Source organism: Strigops habroptila, chromosome Z (genome assembly GCF_004027225.2).
Source record: "Strigops habroptila isolate Jane chromosome Z, bStrHab1.2.pri, whole genome shotgun sequence".
In the NCBI taxonomy this organism is placed as follows: domain Eukaryota; kingdom Metazoa; phylum Chordata; class Aves; order Psittaciformes; family Psittacidae; genus Strigops; species Strigops habroptila.
In genome coordinates, this window is record NC_044302.2 from 72830821 (window position 1) to 72845068 (window position 14248).

The 14248-nt window shown below is 41.2% G+C and overlaps 1 protein-coding gene and 1 long non-coding RNA gene across 3 annotated transcripts; one reads left to right on the top strand and one right to left on the bottom strand.

Moving 5' to 3' along the window:
• Positions 1-841: 841 nt before the first annotated feature.
• Positions 842-13673, bottom strand: AK3 (adenylate kinase 3). 2 transcript variants are annotated; one of them, XM_030512634.1, is made up of 5 exons: positions 13459-13673; positions 8935-9054; positions 5784-5956; positions 3453-3571; positions 842-2360 (listed from the first exon to the last, which is right to left on the bottom strand). In XM_030512634.1, exons 1-5 carry the CDS (start codon positions 13604-13606, stop codon positions 2237-2239), a joined length of 684 nt encoding a protein of 227 aa, XP_030368494.1. In that variant the 5' UTR covers positions 13607-13673; the 3' UTR covers positions 842-2236. The 2 variants fall into 2 exon arrangements, with proteins under 2 accessions (XP_030368494.1, XP_030368495.1); XM_030512635.1 differs by having other exon boundaries at positions 8935-9122; positions 13459-13648.
• Positions 3567-5314, top strand: LOC115619783. Its single transcript, XR_003995125.1, has 2 exons — positions 3567-5061; positions 5190-5314. It is a non-coding gene; the product is annotated as an uncharacterized LOC115619783 (long non-coding RNA).
• Positions 13674-14248: the final 575 nt, after the last annotated feature.

The following is a 14248-nucleotide window of genomic DNA, read 5'->3' on the forward strand; positions in this document are numbered from 1 at the left end:
CAGTGGAAGACACCTTGTATCTCAAATAATGGTATTGGCACACACTCTCGGTCCTTTACTGTATTGTTCTGATTATATGTGAGGTCTGGAAGGTATCTAGATTTCAATAGTTTGATGAACACAGTCTTACCTGTAGTTGCTAATTCAGGCAAAAGCTGCACTGAGATCCAGTAATTTTCAGCTTTGGCTACAGAAAGGTTAGGGAAAAGTCTTAAGGCTGCAGTACATACTGGAGTGAGTACTCATACAAAAGCAGTAGCAAAAGTAAGAACTCCAGATCCACTGATAGAAGTAGTTTCTCATGTGCCTTGTGCTCTCTAGCAGGTCTCTTGCAGACAGAGGGTAAAGGACCAGGCAGCAGCTCTGTCCCACATGCAAATTAGAGATAACCAGCTTCAGTAGTAAATTTTTAAAGTTTGATAGATACTCCAGAGAGAGTAAGTAAACACCACCTCCTTCTTAATAATTAGTTAATTGTTAAGGGAAACTAATAACTTCAGGTTGTTTTTAACTGAATGTCATGTATAAGGGTAGTAAGGGCAGCATAGCACAGTGACTTGCAATTGCTACCATTAGCAGTAAAGCCATACTGATCCAGCAACCTGTGATAGACTGGAAGTTATTTTTAAAGTTTCTAAGGGGGTAAAATTGGATGGTGTGGGAATAAGTGTCAAAGCATAAGGAGGTTCCCCCACCGCATTCTCCTTCCAGCTAACTGAAACTTACGTAGGCTGGCAAAAAAACAAGCATAGCTGCTTTTTATTTAAATCAAAATGCATAAATAGAAGTAAGCAGTGTATCAGGGTTTCTCCTTGTAATGTGGTAGCTACTGTTTTCTAACTATGACTTTTCTAAGGAAGTGATATCTTAAACTCAGTCTACAGCCTCCATATAGACATTTTTGAAGATGAAAGTACAGGTGGTCAGCCTTTTGGCAAACCTTCTCTAAAATATAAGGAAAACTGCTTGCAGTGATAGCTGCAGCCAATTTGTGCACTTATACTAATGAGAAAGCTTTATGAATTCTACAGTGACCACCTTTTTTAGACTCAAATGTGTCTCAATGTTGATAATGCTAAAACTAGATTTGCAAATGTAGTCAGTCCAAGGTACGTCAGCACCACAGCTTTGTAGTTGTCTCCAAGCAATCACTGCACAAGGAGATTGGGACCTGCATGAGCAGTACACAGCTACTTCAGGCATCGCCCAGACAGAGTTGTATGTTCCTCAGGTTTTGCTGACTCTTCTTGAAACTCAATCTGGTGAGCATAAAAAAAAGCTAGGAGAGTTCACTGAAAAATAGCAATGTCTGCGTTACCTGGACTGTTAAAATGTGTGGCCTGTGGAGTTCCGTAATTCCAGTTATCTCGTGAATAACAGAGATGTGAATTCTTAGTATGAAACCACGAAAACCAGTGCAATTGCTGCAATGAAAGTTGCTACAATAATACGATAAAGTGTGTGAGGATCATCTAGCTCCAGGTTTACCAGGTTACACTTAATCTGTTCAGTATTTTCTGTCTTCTTACTAGTAATGTCTTGGACAGCTGCACAAAGACAGAGGCTTTACCAAATGTGTAGCACATCAGTGAAACTCCACTTTTCATGCCTGATAGCTGCTCTGAGGGCAGACATATAAAGATAGCAATAAGGCCAATCATCCAGCAAGTGCTAAGCATAATTAAGCCCAGCAAAACCAAGTAACGTGTGCAAGCAAAGCTAGAAGAAGGTGACTGTCTTCCATGATAACGATCTATATATGTATGCCAGTTCTGGTCTGAAATGGCCTTTTGCAGAATAGTGGTTATGGTTTCTGGCTGGCCCAAACTAGTCACGCATTCAGAAACATGCTTTCATGTCCTTACCATTGATTCACCCTACATTTCATGAGTGAGTAAATCAATAAATGTGCTTTGTAATTAAGCTGTATTCTGAAATGTGTTTCCTTCACCAGTCAGTATTTGCAAACATAAATATTTTACGAATAAAAGACAAGAGCAGCTGCTTTTGTTGAAGTCTATATTATAAGTTGTTGAAGTACTATATTATAAAAATTAGGTATATTTAATATAAATACAACATTAAAGTGAGAACCACACGCAACAAAGTTTTATCGTAATGTAAGTTAAGGACAACATTAGACTTTAATTATTGATCAGTCTGGTAGGCTACTTAAGAGAAATCCTTGACTGCTGAATCTCGTGTAATCAAGTGTGAGCAGAATTTAGACCTATTTTCACCTGGTAGTGGCAGCATCTTTCTGGTTTACATCTGGCAACTTGGTTTGGAGGAAAGCATAGATATGTGGCCAGATCTTATTGGTTTCTGTTCCAGAGAAGGATTTCAATAACCCTTTTTCCCTAAGGAAGAAAAAGAAGAAAACATTACAGAAATTAAATTGCTTATTTTTTCCAAGATCTCCACCTCATTTTAAGATTGCCCTGGCAGGAGTGTGTGAATATATATGTGATTAAGCACCAATAACAGCCATAACATTGGGAATACAGGCATTATTCTGTTCTTCAAACAGTAGCCATTGGCCACATCAGTTCATTTAGTAGCTTTCTGAAGTAAAAATGGCTCAAAGTACTGCAGTATAACACAGACCTAAGCTATTATTATTACTGAGAATAACGTACTTTACAGATAAAACTGTACTATAACTGTCAATCCAGAAAATCTCATTTAAAACTTAACCACTCCAAAGATGGAGCTTCTAGTGTTCTGCTCAACAGTTTTCATAGAGCATAATGAAGGGTGGTGGATACAGAGACAGAGAAAGGGCAGTTACTTTAGGATGTTGTCAGAGTCCAATTTCTTTGTCTAGGCAAGGAGAGACTGCAGAGCTCCACACAGTAACGTACTATTGTCTATATGTTAGCAGTGTGGTATTTGCAGCTTTACATTAAGAGAAACTTTATGTATAATTTTGGCTTTTAAAAGAACCAGTAATTTGTTCAATGTGCAAATGGCAGTATTCTCAAATAGCTGCTTATTCACAAGGAGTTGTACTAGCTCTGCCCATCACAGTCCTGTTCTTTGAACAGCCACTTTTAAATCCTCATTTTTTCTGTTTGTGTAACATTTCTTGACCCCTTGTCCTTGTTATAGGGGGCTTCTACTTATGCACCCAGAGGAGGAAATGCTGTTAAATCTTAAAAGGATTTGTATGTTACCTTACTAACCAGAGCTACGTTGCCAGAACAGTATTATAATGTATTGAATAATGCTCTTCATAAATATGGCTGCTGGGAAAGGCTCTTTTGGTACATGCAACAGTGGAAAACACACTCATTTTACTGGATTGATTTTTTATTGAGTTGATGAAAGATACACTGCTACTCATACCACGTTCACTGTTGCAATATCTTTGTAATTGAAGAGATCTGTTCCTCACTATGCTATTATGGAAGAAATTTCTAGAATGTGGAAGAATAGATTTCACTACTTACCGGTAATATTCAAGAACAGGTTTTGTTTGTGCATCGTAAGCCTGCAGCCTCTTCGTAACTGTCTCTGGCTTATCATCATCACGCTGAACAAGTGGCTCTCCGGTAATATCATCAATGCCCTAATTGTGGTTTAAAACAAACATTGGTATGTATCTGTAATTAAGTATGTTTTGTATAGCTTTCTGTTTAAATTATGATCAGTTTCCAGTTAGTCAAGGTATAGATTTCTGCTTATAAAGACTGCTGCCCATATCTTAATCTGGACTATAAGATGTTGACTTCCTAGTAAAACAGTCCATTAGTTAAAAGTATTTTCTCAGTATTAGCAATGAACATCAAGTCATAGTAACTTGACTAATTTGTCCTCTAGAACATTCACTGAATATAGCAAATATGTAGACAAAACCTTTGTACATGAGGGAAAAAAACCATTGTTGGTAACATGGTCCTGCATAACAGGAAGCAATCAAGAGACCAGTTGGACCTTTGTTTGACAATACTGAAATGGGGAAAGGAGTTAATGGCCCTTTGATTTGAAGTTGCAAATATAACACTGACAGCAACAGTTGTACAGAAAATGGCATAAAAGCCAGCTAAAGTTTTTCTAGGATTCAGTAATCAGAGGTAGAGACCTAATGAGTAGATTATGACAGGTCCTACTTTACTGCAAATTTCACCTCCAAGTTACTGAAGTGTTTTAAGTGATTACAGAGCTTTTAAGCCTTGAAACCAGCAATGATTGAAGAAATTATTGACCACTGGCATATCCTATGAAGGACTAGCTAGTTGTAGAAAATTTGGCTCCTCCTTAAATGCATTGAATCATTGCGCATCTAAGGACAGAGTATGAGCTGCCACAGATATAAGGGACTCTTCGTTCCTCCTTACATATTAAACACATCTTCAAGAATTTTAATTTTCCCTAAAGACAAGTTTAATCTGATACTTGGAGTGGAAACATGAGTTTTATCTTGCAAGTACAAATCAAATTAGACCACAAGAATGTTTTCCTTTCCTACTTGCATTCAGTTCCAGAAAACCAGTAACTGTGAATGTTCACTAAGCTTCTCTGTTCATGAAGGTGTGAAGGAATTCTGTTTCAGAACATCTGTATCTTATTAGAGATGGATTTACATCATCAAACCTACCTTGTTTACACAATACAATCATTTAAAACAGTCAGAGTGTTTATTTCTAGCATCTGTGCAGGCAGCCATACTAGTGCCTGAATTGTACCTATCAAATACTGACCCTTCAGCCTTGCATTAACTCTAAAGCCATAATCTTTCAGTTTGGTTGAGTGAGTAAACATTTTGCAGGTCTATTAGATAACAGATAGTGCAATCTACTTGACTATGTTCTGTTATGCTAATTAGTGTAGGGTAGAGTGGAGTGTTCCTAATAACAAAGCTGAAGTCCACTCTTTGGTAGGTCTGGTAATTCTTTGTTGCAGTGTTTCCAGTTGCTCACTTCCAGTGCTTAGCAGCTATTTCAGCTGACCTCTTTTCCTGAAATCCACTGAAAACACTGAAATCCAAAAACTATAAGGCCTGCTAAGCTTCTGGTGTAACTTAATAGAGCTTCCAGGTGAAATGCGATGTCACAAGAGGTAAGTTATTTAGAGTTAAGGATGAAATACAGCTTAAGCCAAGTTGCACTAATGCTACTCCAAGTTCCTCAGAAATCTTAAGGTAACAATGTACAATCATTATCTTCAAGTTTACTATTCCTCCTTAGGATATCTCAAGCCATAATGTCTTTGATCTGTTGAGAAGATTCCGTCACTGGCACATTTCCACATCAAACTTTTTCAATACAACAACTGGTTCCCTGAAAATACCTGTCCTGGTTAAATATAAACACAGGGAAAGCATTAACTGGGTTCCTCTGACTGGTCATTCACTGTGCTTCCTAGATAAAAAGAACGAGTCCTCTGGAGGAAGGAAAAAGAAACTATGTTTTGGACTGTACAGGCTGCAAACTTGCAGAACAGGCTAAAAACATACCCAACTCCTACGCCAGTATGCAAGACTAAGAGTATTCCAGATCACTGAACAGCTTTAACAGGGACTTAGAAAACAATGTTGTGTTCCACTCTGCAAGGGACAAACAGATTTTACCTAGGCTTGAGCTCCTACCAGGTCACTAACATTCCCACAGAGACAGGTGGGAGAAGGGTTACCAGACGGGTTCTGTGTCCTAAGAGATCAAATGAACCTTCTTCTTTTGAGCTGCTGTGTTTTGCAACAACACATGCAAACGACAGTTTACTGCAATTACCAAATGCAATGCAACATTTATTTAGTGCCAACACCGATGTTTATTGCTTACCTGCACTTTGGGAGGACTGAATTCCAGATTGTAGACTCTGCCACTGGCAGGGTGGATCCAGCGTGCTGTGAGCCGACATTTTATGGTCTCAAATGGCACGTCTAGGTCAATCACAGTGTCTATTTGACATTCTTTGTCCAGGGCTTCTGCCTGAGCAACCGTTCTGGGGAAACCTTTTTAAAGGAAACAGCTCCATAAAAATCCAAAGGCATAGTTACAGCAAGAATTACCTGGATTCAGTCATTAGAGAAAATAATAGGGAAAAAAAAAAGCATCATCATACTGCAAAGGTTGAGAAGACCCCAGATTTTCCAGCATGTCTTGGCACTTCAAGTCGATAAATGCCTCCAAGCTTCCATTTCCTCATTTCAGTCAATCATCTTTCCAAAAGTGTAACAAATAATAGACACAAAAAGACCCTATACTTATATGTACTACATACCACTCTATTGAATAAAAGCATTGTATACACATTTTGAACAATAAAAGCTACAGGCACTTTACTTGGACATCTGGAAGGATCTAGAAACTTTGTGACAACTCTTAATTCTACAGCTGTGTAAGTCTGGCTTGAGGTGATCATTACAAACCTATTTTATTAGTTGCAGTAAGCCCAAGGTATCTACCAGAGGCAGTCCAGAATTAATTTTACATAAAAGAGTTACTTTAGAAAGAGCTCTGTAAAGTCTAGTGTATTGAACTATCCTCAGGGACGATGACTGTGAGAATACTCAGGCTGAACAGGAATCTGTCTCTTCATTTAAAAGACACTGCATTTTGCCCCATGAACTCTATGGCTCCAGCAGCATGCCTTCAAAGGCACATACTACTGTTAGAGAAATCAAGTGGAACTTACAACGGGTGGCAGGGGAAACAGAGAATGAGAAAACCAAGGTCTCAAAAAAGAATTTTAAATGAAAAATCGACCACAAGAACTTTAGTGGTCAAAGCTATTGCAGAACATGCTATTGCAACAGGGACTCACTGGAATAATACCTCTACCCACAGAGATCTTGCACGGTCTCGCGTTCTTTGGTAGCTTGTAATTTTCATCATATTATAGAAAACTTCTCCTTAAAGGCAAATACTGATAGGTACAAACTTAAGAAACACTTCTTTGTATAACTCTGGTTGATGAGGCTATCGTCTGAGTAAGGAACCAGGCAAGAACTAGCTTTAGAACAGGGGAGAAAAAAGAAAAAAAGAAAAAAAGTCTTAAGGCTACTTTGTCTTGTCTAACCCATCACAACAGGAAAGTGTTGATTAACTCAGACCAAGCTCTTGCTTGTGCATTAAGCCTGGCGCACCTGGTTTTCATCACAGGCATCAACTGCCCTCATCCTATTTCTCTCACGTTCACATTATTTCATGGGAGTGCTTCTAAATGTCAAGAGCAGAGGGAGAGCCAGGACTCCAGCACTGCTGTTCTTTCTTACTGCTGACAAGCTAGTCAGCCACCACACATCTTAGTTATGCAGCTAGAAAAGGAGTTTGCTTTGGGACTTAGTACAACTAAGAGAAACGTCCTCAAAAAATTAAAGTGCCTTTACAAAAGCATTTAGTTGAAACTGAACCAGTTTCATGCATTCAGTGTTTTCTCAATACAGAAAAAAAAAAATCTACAAAATGCGATGAATTATGGAGAATCCAGCAATGCAGAGAAAAATGCCCTAATTATACAGCACATCAGTCTAAGCAGATCATACCCACACACACGCACCTCAGTCTGCTTTATCTGCTATGACTCTAGAAGCCACCAACCTATCGTAGGCAGTAGAAATGGGTATTTGGCTAAGTGAGCATACAAGCAGCTCAGCAACTCTAGTTGGACCTAGCTGACCTCAGCTGTTTGTTCTGAGCTGCAGTTATCAAACTAATGACTTTCTGGTTAATGTATTACAACACAACAGCATTGTTCCTACGGAGCCGATTATGCCAGAGCTATCCCTAGTGTAATTCACTGAGTCTCATTAGAAATGCTGATGCAAACTAAGTTTGTGCTCCAAACATTTAAAGAAGGCGGCACGTTAACATGCAGCAGAATTACGGTCTCCACACCATCGTCCTGTTAAAGAGTTGCCAGTGTGCCAGCTATACTGTAGCAGTATCCAAATCCATGGGGCTGAAACTGTATGTACACAGGACCTGGAACTAAAGAAATAAAAACCATCTGCAGCTCCTTCTTTTACTGACTAGGTTTCATCGTGCTGCTCACTGTGGGAATTAAGCCTTTGTCTTCAATAAGGAGGAACATAACTGTGACTAAAACCACTAGAACAGATCACTGTACTAAAATGAACTACAATTAAAGCACTAAGGGCCAGAGAGCATGGTCGATTTTTCACTCTCTCTAAATAAAAAGCCACACCAACATCTTAGTTTTATCTACTGAGACTGGGTGTGACTGGAATCCAAACCACACACATCCAGCCTAGACACTATCTTTGTGCTGCGCACACAACTGTACTCCCATGGGCTGGAATAACAAAAGCACCCAGCCATCTCCATCTGGTTCATGAAGATGGCAGCAAATGCTTCTTCCCTCTACTGTGAATGCTGAAGCAATATGCTTATGCTGCACAACTGCAGAACAACTCATCCTAGAGAAAAGAACCAAAGAGCAAATCAAAGAGACCTTTAGAGTGTTTTTGTTAGTGATTTATTACATGTTGCACTGCTGCAGTACTTGCTTTCCATATCTACCTTGTTGCTGCATCACATACCTGCCTTTCCGTTTAAAAAATTCTTCAGCCCCATTCCCCCAAAGTGTTCCATTCCCCAAGGACTTTAACATGAAAAGGCTTTAAAAAAAAGAAACTTTTCAGGGCATATTTCAAAGGAGAAATAAATCATAAGGATTACCACAACTGTGAGTTTTGAAATTTTACTGGAGTGTTCAACTACCCTTTCCAACATGAATTAAACATCCCTGTAACACTCTGAAGGCAGGATGCACCCAAAGCATTTTACAGCCAAAGAAACTGGGGCAGACTTGCTGCTGAAGTTTTCACTACAAGCTGGCAATAAATACTCTGCAGTTACTATGACCTGAGGATGGCTACTGGAGTGTAGCTAACCACCAGTGACCAGTTCAAGCTTTCCAGTGCAGATTTTCTCTCCATACATAGTGATATCCAACATGCTAACTTACCATCCAACAGCCAGTTGTACTGATCTAGACCTTTTAGCTCATTCAGCATTAGCCGTGTCATGATGTCATCTGGAATAAGCCGCCCTTGATCAATGTAGGACTTGGCAAGGATTCCAACTTCTGTGAAAGTAAGAGAAGCCGCATTACACTATCTCTGACCTCCAGCAAGCGAAAAAGAGCCCACAAGCCTGCAAAAAAATTTGGTTTGATCAGGATGGTGCAGAACAGTAAAGCTGTAAACAAGACAGACAGTACGCTTCCTGAAATTCAATAACAGATGATCCGTCAGGATCTGATCATGCAAATATGTATCGGATTAATTCGATCAGTCTGTAGTTCCACAGATGTCAGCAGGGCATTCAGCACACCCTTACCCCCACACCTTCCAAATAATTTAACTGGTAAGTATTTGAAACACTAGGTCCCAAAAAATAAAATTGGGAGACACCATTAAGTAAAAGATTCTTCAAAAGAAAAAATGTAAAGGATACAAATTTGCTAAGATATCAGCCTTTACATTTCCTGTAAAGAAAGGTATTTTCTCAGTTTAGTGGCTAGTTACTAACTTGTGACTCCACTATGGAGAGGAACACCTCTGGTACTTAAGAGAGCAGTATGCAGTGGAACACACTTGGCAGATATGTATTTTTGTGATTACTAGAGTTACAAGAGGATGTTTATAGAAGTTGTAAACTATTTATGGGAGCGTGCAGATACTAGTATTTTCCCATGAAACTGATTAACCTTTAATACGAGTCATTTAGCCCACTGGCTTGCTAAAATGCCATCCACGCATCACAGTTCCGGATATCACACCATGCTTCCACAAGACAGGAGTAGCATGCTGTAGCTCACCTAAATTATGGGTACAGTCAGGAAGAAATTCATTTGCCTGGGTTGTATCACAGGCAGAAAGTCCCTGTGGCCTTCGTTTATAAAACAATTACCCAATTACATAAGTCACCCAGAATAGCAGCTAGACTGGTTTTACTGTGGATGTGTGGAAGCCTTTACTTGCAGCCAATTCAGATCTAGTTACAGAAAACTAAACAGAAGAGAAAATGGGGTGGACTGACATGCCAACACAAAATATAACCACTTTCAGCAGAAAGCAACGAAGAATGCCAGTCCCATCACTTGATGCAGTATTGGAACGTTCAATAGCACAGAGGCCCTTCTTCAGACAAGGCAAGTGAAAAGCACTAGATGCCCTCAAATAATGCAAACAGTAGCGTGGGTGCTGAAAAAAAGAAAAAAAGTCATAAAGGGACAATTTCCTCTTATTGGGTGTTCACATCTATAGTCAGGCTCTGAAAACCTTGAAGACCATCTAGAATTAAGCATTATGCACCCTCAATCAGACTTCAAATAATCCACACAATGTGGAAAATAATGAGGTGCTGGGGTCCTGGAGTCTTCCAGCACATCACAAACTGGAAAGGAGGAGTCTGCCTGCCCGCGTACGAAGTGTCTAATCTTTTCCCTACCTCCCTTCTTTGCGGTCAGCAAGTCTTACCTTGTTTCTTAGTCTAGTGCACTTTGAACTATGAACCCTGCAAAAGTAGAGGCTAGGAGGATTACACCTAGATAGTTTAATGTGTACCTCAATGCATGGACCTGTTGCTGATTTACACTGCAGGATTGCTCTAGCCACAATGCTCTAAGAATATGCAGAAGGCAAGGTTGATAGAGAATGAAACTAACATACTCTGGAAAGACAGAGTATGTTAGATGAGCTTTTGGGCCCAGAGAGGTTTGGAGTATGGCAAGCTGAAAGGTCCTATTACTAGACCAACAGAGCTGGAAACATGCTGCTTCTCTCTACAGACCTCAGGTTGTTCAGAAAGTCACCATTACAGAAGAAAAAACCAGGCATGAATAGTTATATATTAGGACAAGAAGTCTGCATAGCACAACTGCCTTTTTTTCTTTTTTTTTTTCCCCCACTTTTTTTTCCATTCCTGTTGTGGGGGCTTGGATTTTGTGAGGTTTTGTTGTTTTTATTTTGTTCTATTGTTTTTTTCAGCTTAGGTCTGAAACCAGTACAGGCATGGCAGTCTCTGGAATTAAAAGCAACACAGGTTTCTTCCCTGCCTAGGTGAAAACAGGTATCCATGTTTCACGGTTTTGCAAAACATTGGCATGTCCTAACCCAATTACAGCAAACAAGCTCTAGCTATATTCAGACAACAGGTTGCTTAGCACTAGAGAGGTGGTCACAGACCCTCCACTCTCCAAAGCAGCAGAACATAGTAATAACTGCAAATTGCTAAGGACACTCACATGTGTAACAGGACTCTTCAACAGACAAAATCCATTTTCACGAGACAGCAAGCACGAAAAATGGCACTGTACAGCTATTGTTATTTACTTTTCCAAGTGTTTTAAGTGTCCAACTTACAAACACAGTTTCCAAAGAACTGGGAATTGCAGGACTTCTCTATTACAATCAAAACTCACAAACACTTTGCCTCGACTGAACTTGTCAGAGCTTTCTGAGTTGCCTCTCAGTCCTTCTCCCTCCCTCGGTGTACTTGCTTACTCCTGCTACATCAGTATTCATCTCAATCCTTTGAAGACCATTTCTGCAATGAATGACTTTCTTTCAGTAAAACTAAAACAGAGCTTCATCTGGGTTAGTTTGTGAATGAAAAACTGTAGCAGATTCTTGTAAGTTCTACGCTAGCTAATTCAGAGCAAATTTATCATCTCTTACACCCTCCACTGGCTTCTCTCCTCATGTTTGGGGTTTTAATACATCTGCTACCCTTTCATTTCACCTCTTGTTTCTCCTTCACATTCTTTCATCTGTCCAACCCACCCAGAACACTTTGCCAAATCACTTTTCTTTCCACTACTTCCTGGCTCGCTCCTCAAATCAAGCAATGGTGTATTTCCACTTGCAGTTTCCTCTTCTCACACAGCCTTCTGCTTCATTCTTTGATCTTGCTTCCAAGATGTAATGAAAGAGCACAAAACCTGAAGTTTGCAGTAAATAATGTATTTCCTTCATCTTCTGGAACACCTTCCTTTCTCACGAGGTCTCACACACGCTTAAGGTTCCTAACAGCTACAATTTTGCTTTTGTGACCCTCTGTAAATAAAAACTTCTGCTTGCACAACCCAGTACACAGAAAAAGCGTTAATGTGATCAGATATGCCTGCACAGGTGGTGCTTCTAGCAAATGTTTAACTTGTAGCTATCAACTGTCGTAAAGTCAGTCAACTGAGCCAAATTCATTGTTCTTACAGAGCAAACAGAACTCGTGTGAAAAGAGATGTGGAAATCACATCACAACTGATTTCATAATACTGATAATTCTTCACCTTCAAACATGCTTATAAGTTTCCAAACCCAAGAATTTTGCCAGTTACCTAAGTATAATACTGCAGCCATACTTATAAGTGAATATAGTCCCCTGCAGCTTCAAAGTACTGGAAGTAACAATACTGTCACTTCATCACATACAATCTGAAATGGTTCTTACAAGGTTTTCAACCCCACCGTGAAGCAAAGCAAATGCGGAAGTCTGGAAGGGATCTTTCATCATTGCAAAAATCCACCAGAGAGAGGGGTTGTGGTATCTCTTGCAGAGAGCCAGAGGTCAAGCTAGGACTATATAACATAATTAAGTGTAATTCACATCACTAACCAATTCAAGCAACTCTGCATGCAAACACAGATCATGCTGAAACTTAAGCACATGGTGAGACAGTAATAATATAAAAAGCATGAGGTAAGCAGTCTTGAGAAATTCTGCCCCTTGTTGTTGGAAAGCACCACTACTGGCAGTTACACCTGCCAGACTGGGACAAGGCCTTCGGCTTTTGGAATAGCTGGCAATTCTAGGTACCTCTACTTTGTCATCTGAAAGTCACACTGCCTAGAACTCCTCTTGCCTTGCCTGTTCAAAACAGGAGTATTTTTCCCTGTAAAGATGTTTCAGCTGGAAAACTATCAGAAACACCTAACACCACCACCCCCCTCCCCCGACCCCCACACACACTTTTTAGTGCTTAGAAACAGTAAAAAACCCCAGTGGGTGCTTACACAAAGCACGGAGATGAAACAATTAGGTGTTGCAGAACAAGGAAAACCAGACAAACCCCAGATACACCCCATTCACGCTTACACAGAGGATGCCAAGTGACAGCTTTTAAGGGTTCCTTGATTAAAGCCTTGAGGCCCACTCCGGAAGACGTCCGACCTTGTGCGGGGGGGGAGCACAGAGACGTGGGACTAGGGAGCAGCAAAATCCGCTTCAAGAAGCTCCCAGGGGCTGCCCGGTGACGGGGAGAAGAGACGGGAAGGAGCGGGGCGGGGGAAGGACCGTGTCGTGTGTGTCCCCCTCCCCACGGCGGAGCGGGCCTGTGTCAAGCAGGAGCTTCCTGACAGGCTGCGGGAAGCCGGCTCCAAGGGGGGCGGGGGGTTGGCAGGGACGATCCGGGGCGGGCGGACGCCCGCCCCGGATCGTCCCCGCCACCCCCCCCCAAATTTGTACTGTGTACCATCCCCGTTCCTACCTGTCCTCTTCTGCATGTTGTCCCTCAGCAGGTCGCCGCTGGAGAGATGCTTCATCCCGAAATGTTTGATAATCCGAGCGGAGACGGTGCCTTTCCCGGAGCCCGGGGGCCCCATGATGACGGCGCGCAGCAGCGGCGGCACCACCATAGCTCCGGTGGTGCGAGCAGGCGCCGGGCAGCGGCGGAGCACCGCCTTCCCGCGGAGCGCCGCCTCGGTCGCCCTCCGGAGGATCGGGAGGGGGAACCCGAGGGTTTTTCCCTCCGAGGGTTGAAAGAAACAACAGTGGCAGGTTTTCTGGCTGTCAGGCAGGGGCGGGAAGGGAAGAGGCTTTACGTAGAAGCACCGGGAAGGGGAAAAAAAGAAAATACAGAAAAAAACAAAACACCATTAAATACAACTACTTGAAAGGAGGTTGTAGACAGGTGGGGGTCGGTCTCTTCTCCCAAGTTGCAAGCGATAGGATAAGAGGAAACGGCCTCAAGCTGTGCCAGGGGAGGTTTAGATTGGATATTAGGAAAAATTTCTTGCCAGGGTGGTCAGGCATTGGAACAGGCTGCCCAGGGAAGTGGTGGAATCACCGTCCCTGGAAGTGTTCAAAAACCATGTAGATGAGGCCCTCAGTAATATGGTTTAGTGGTGGTCTTGGCAGTCCTGAGGTAATGGTTGGGCTTGATGATCTTAAAGGAGTTTTCCAAGCTAGTTGATTCTGTGATTCTAAAACAAATTTCATTTTAGAAAGTTAAGTGGCAAAGAGCATTATGGCATCGCTGCTCTGATCAACCCCTTTCC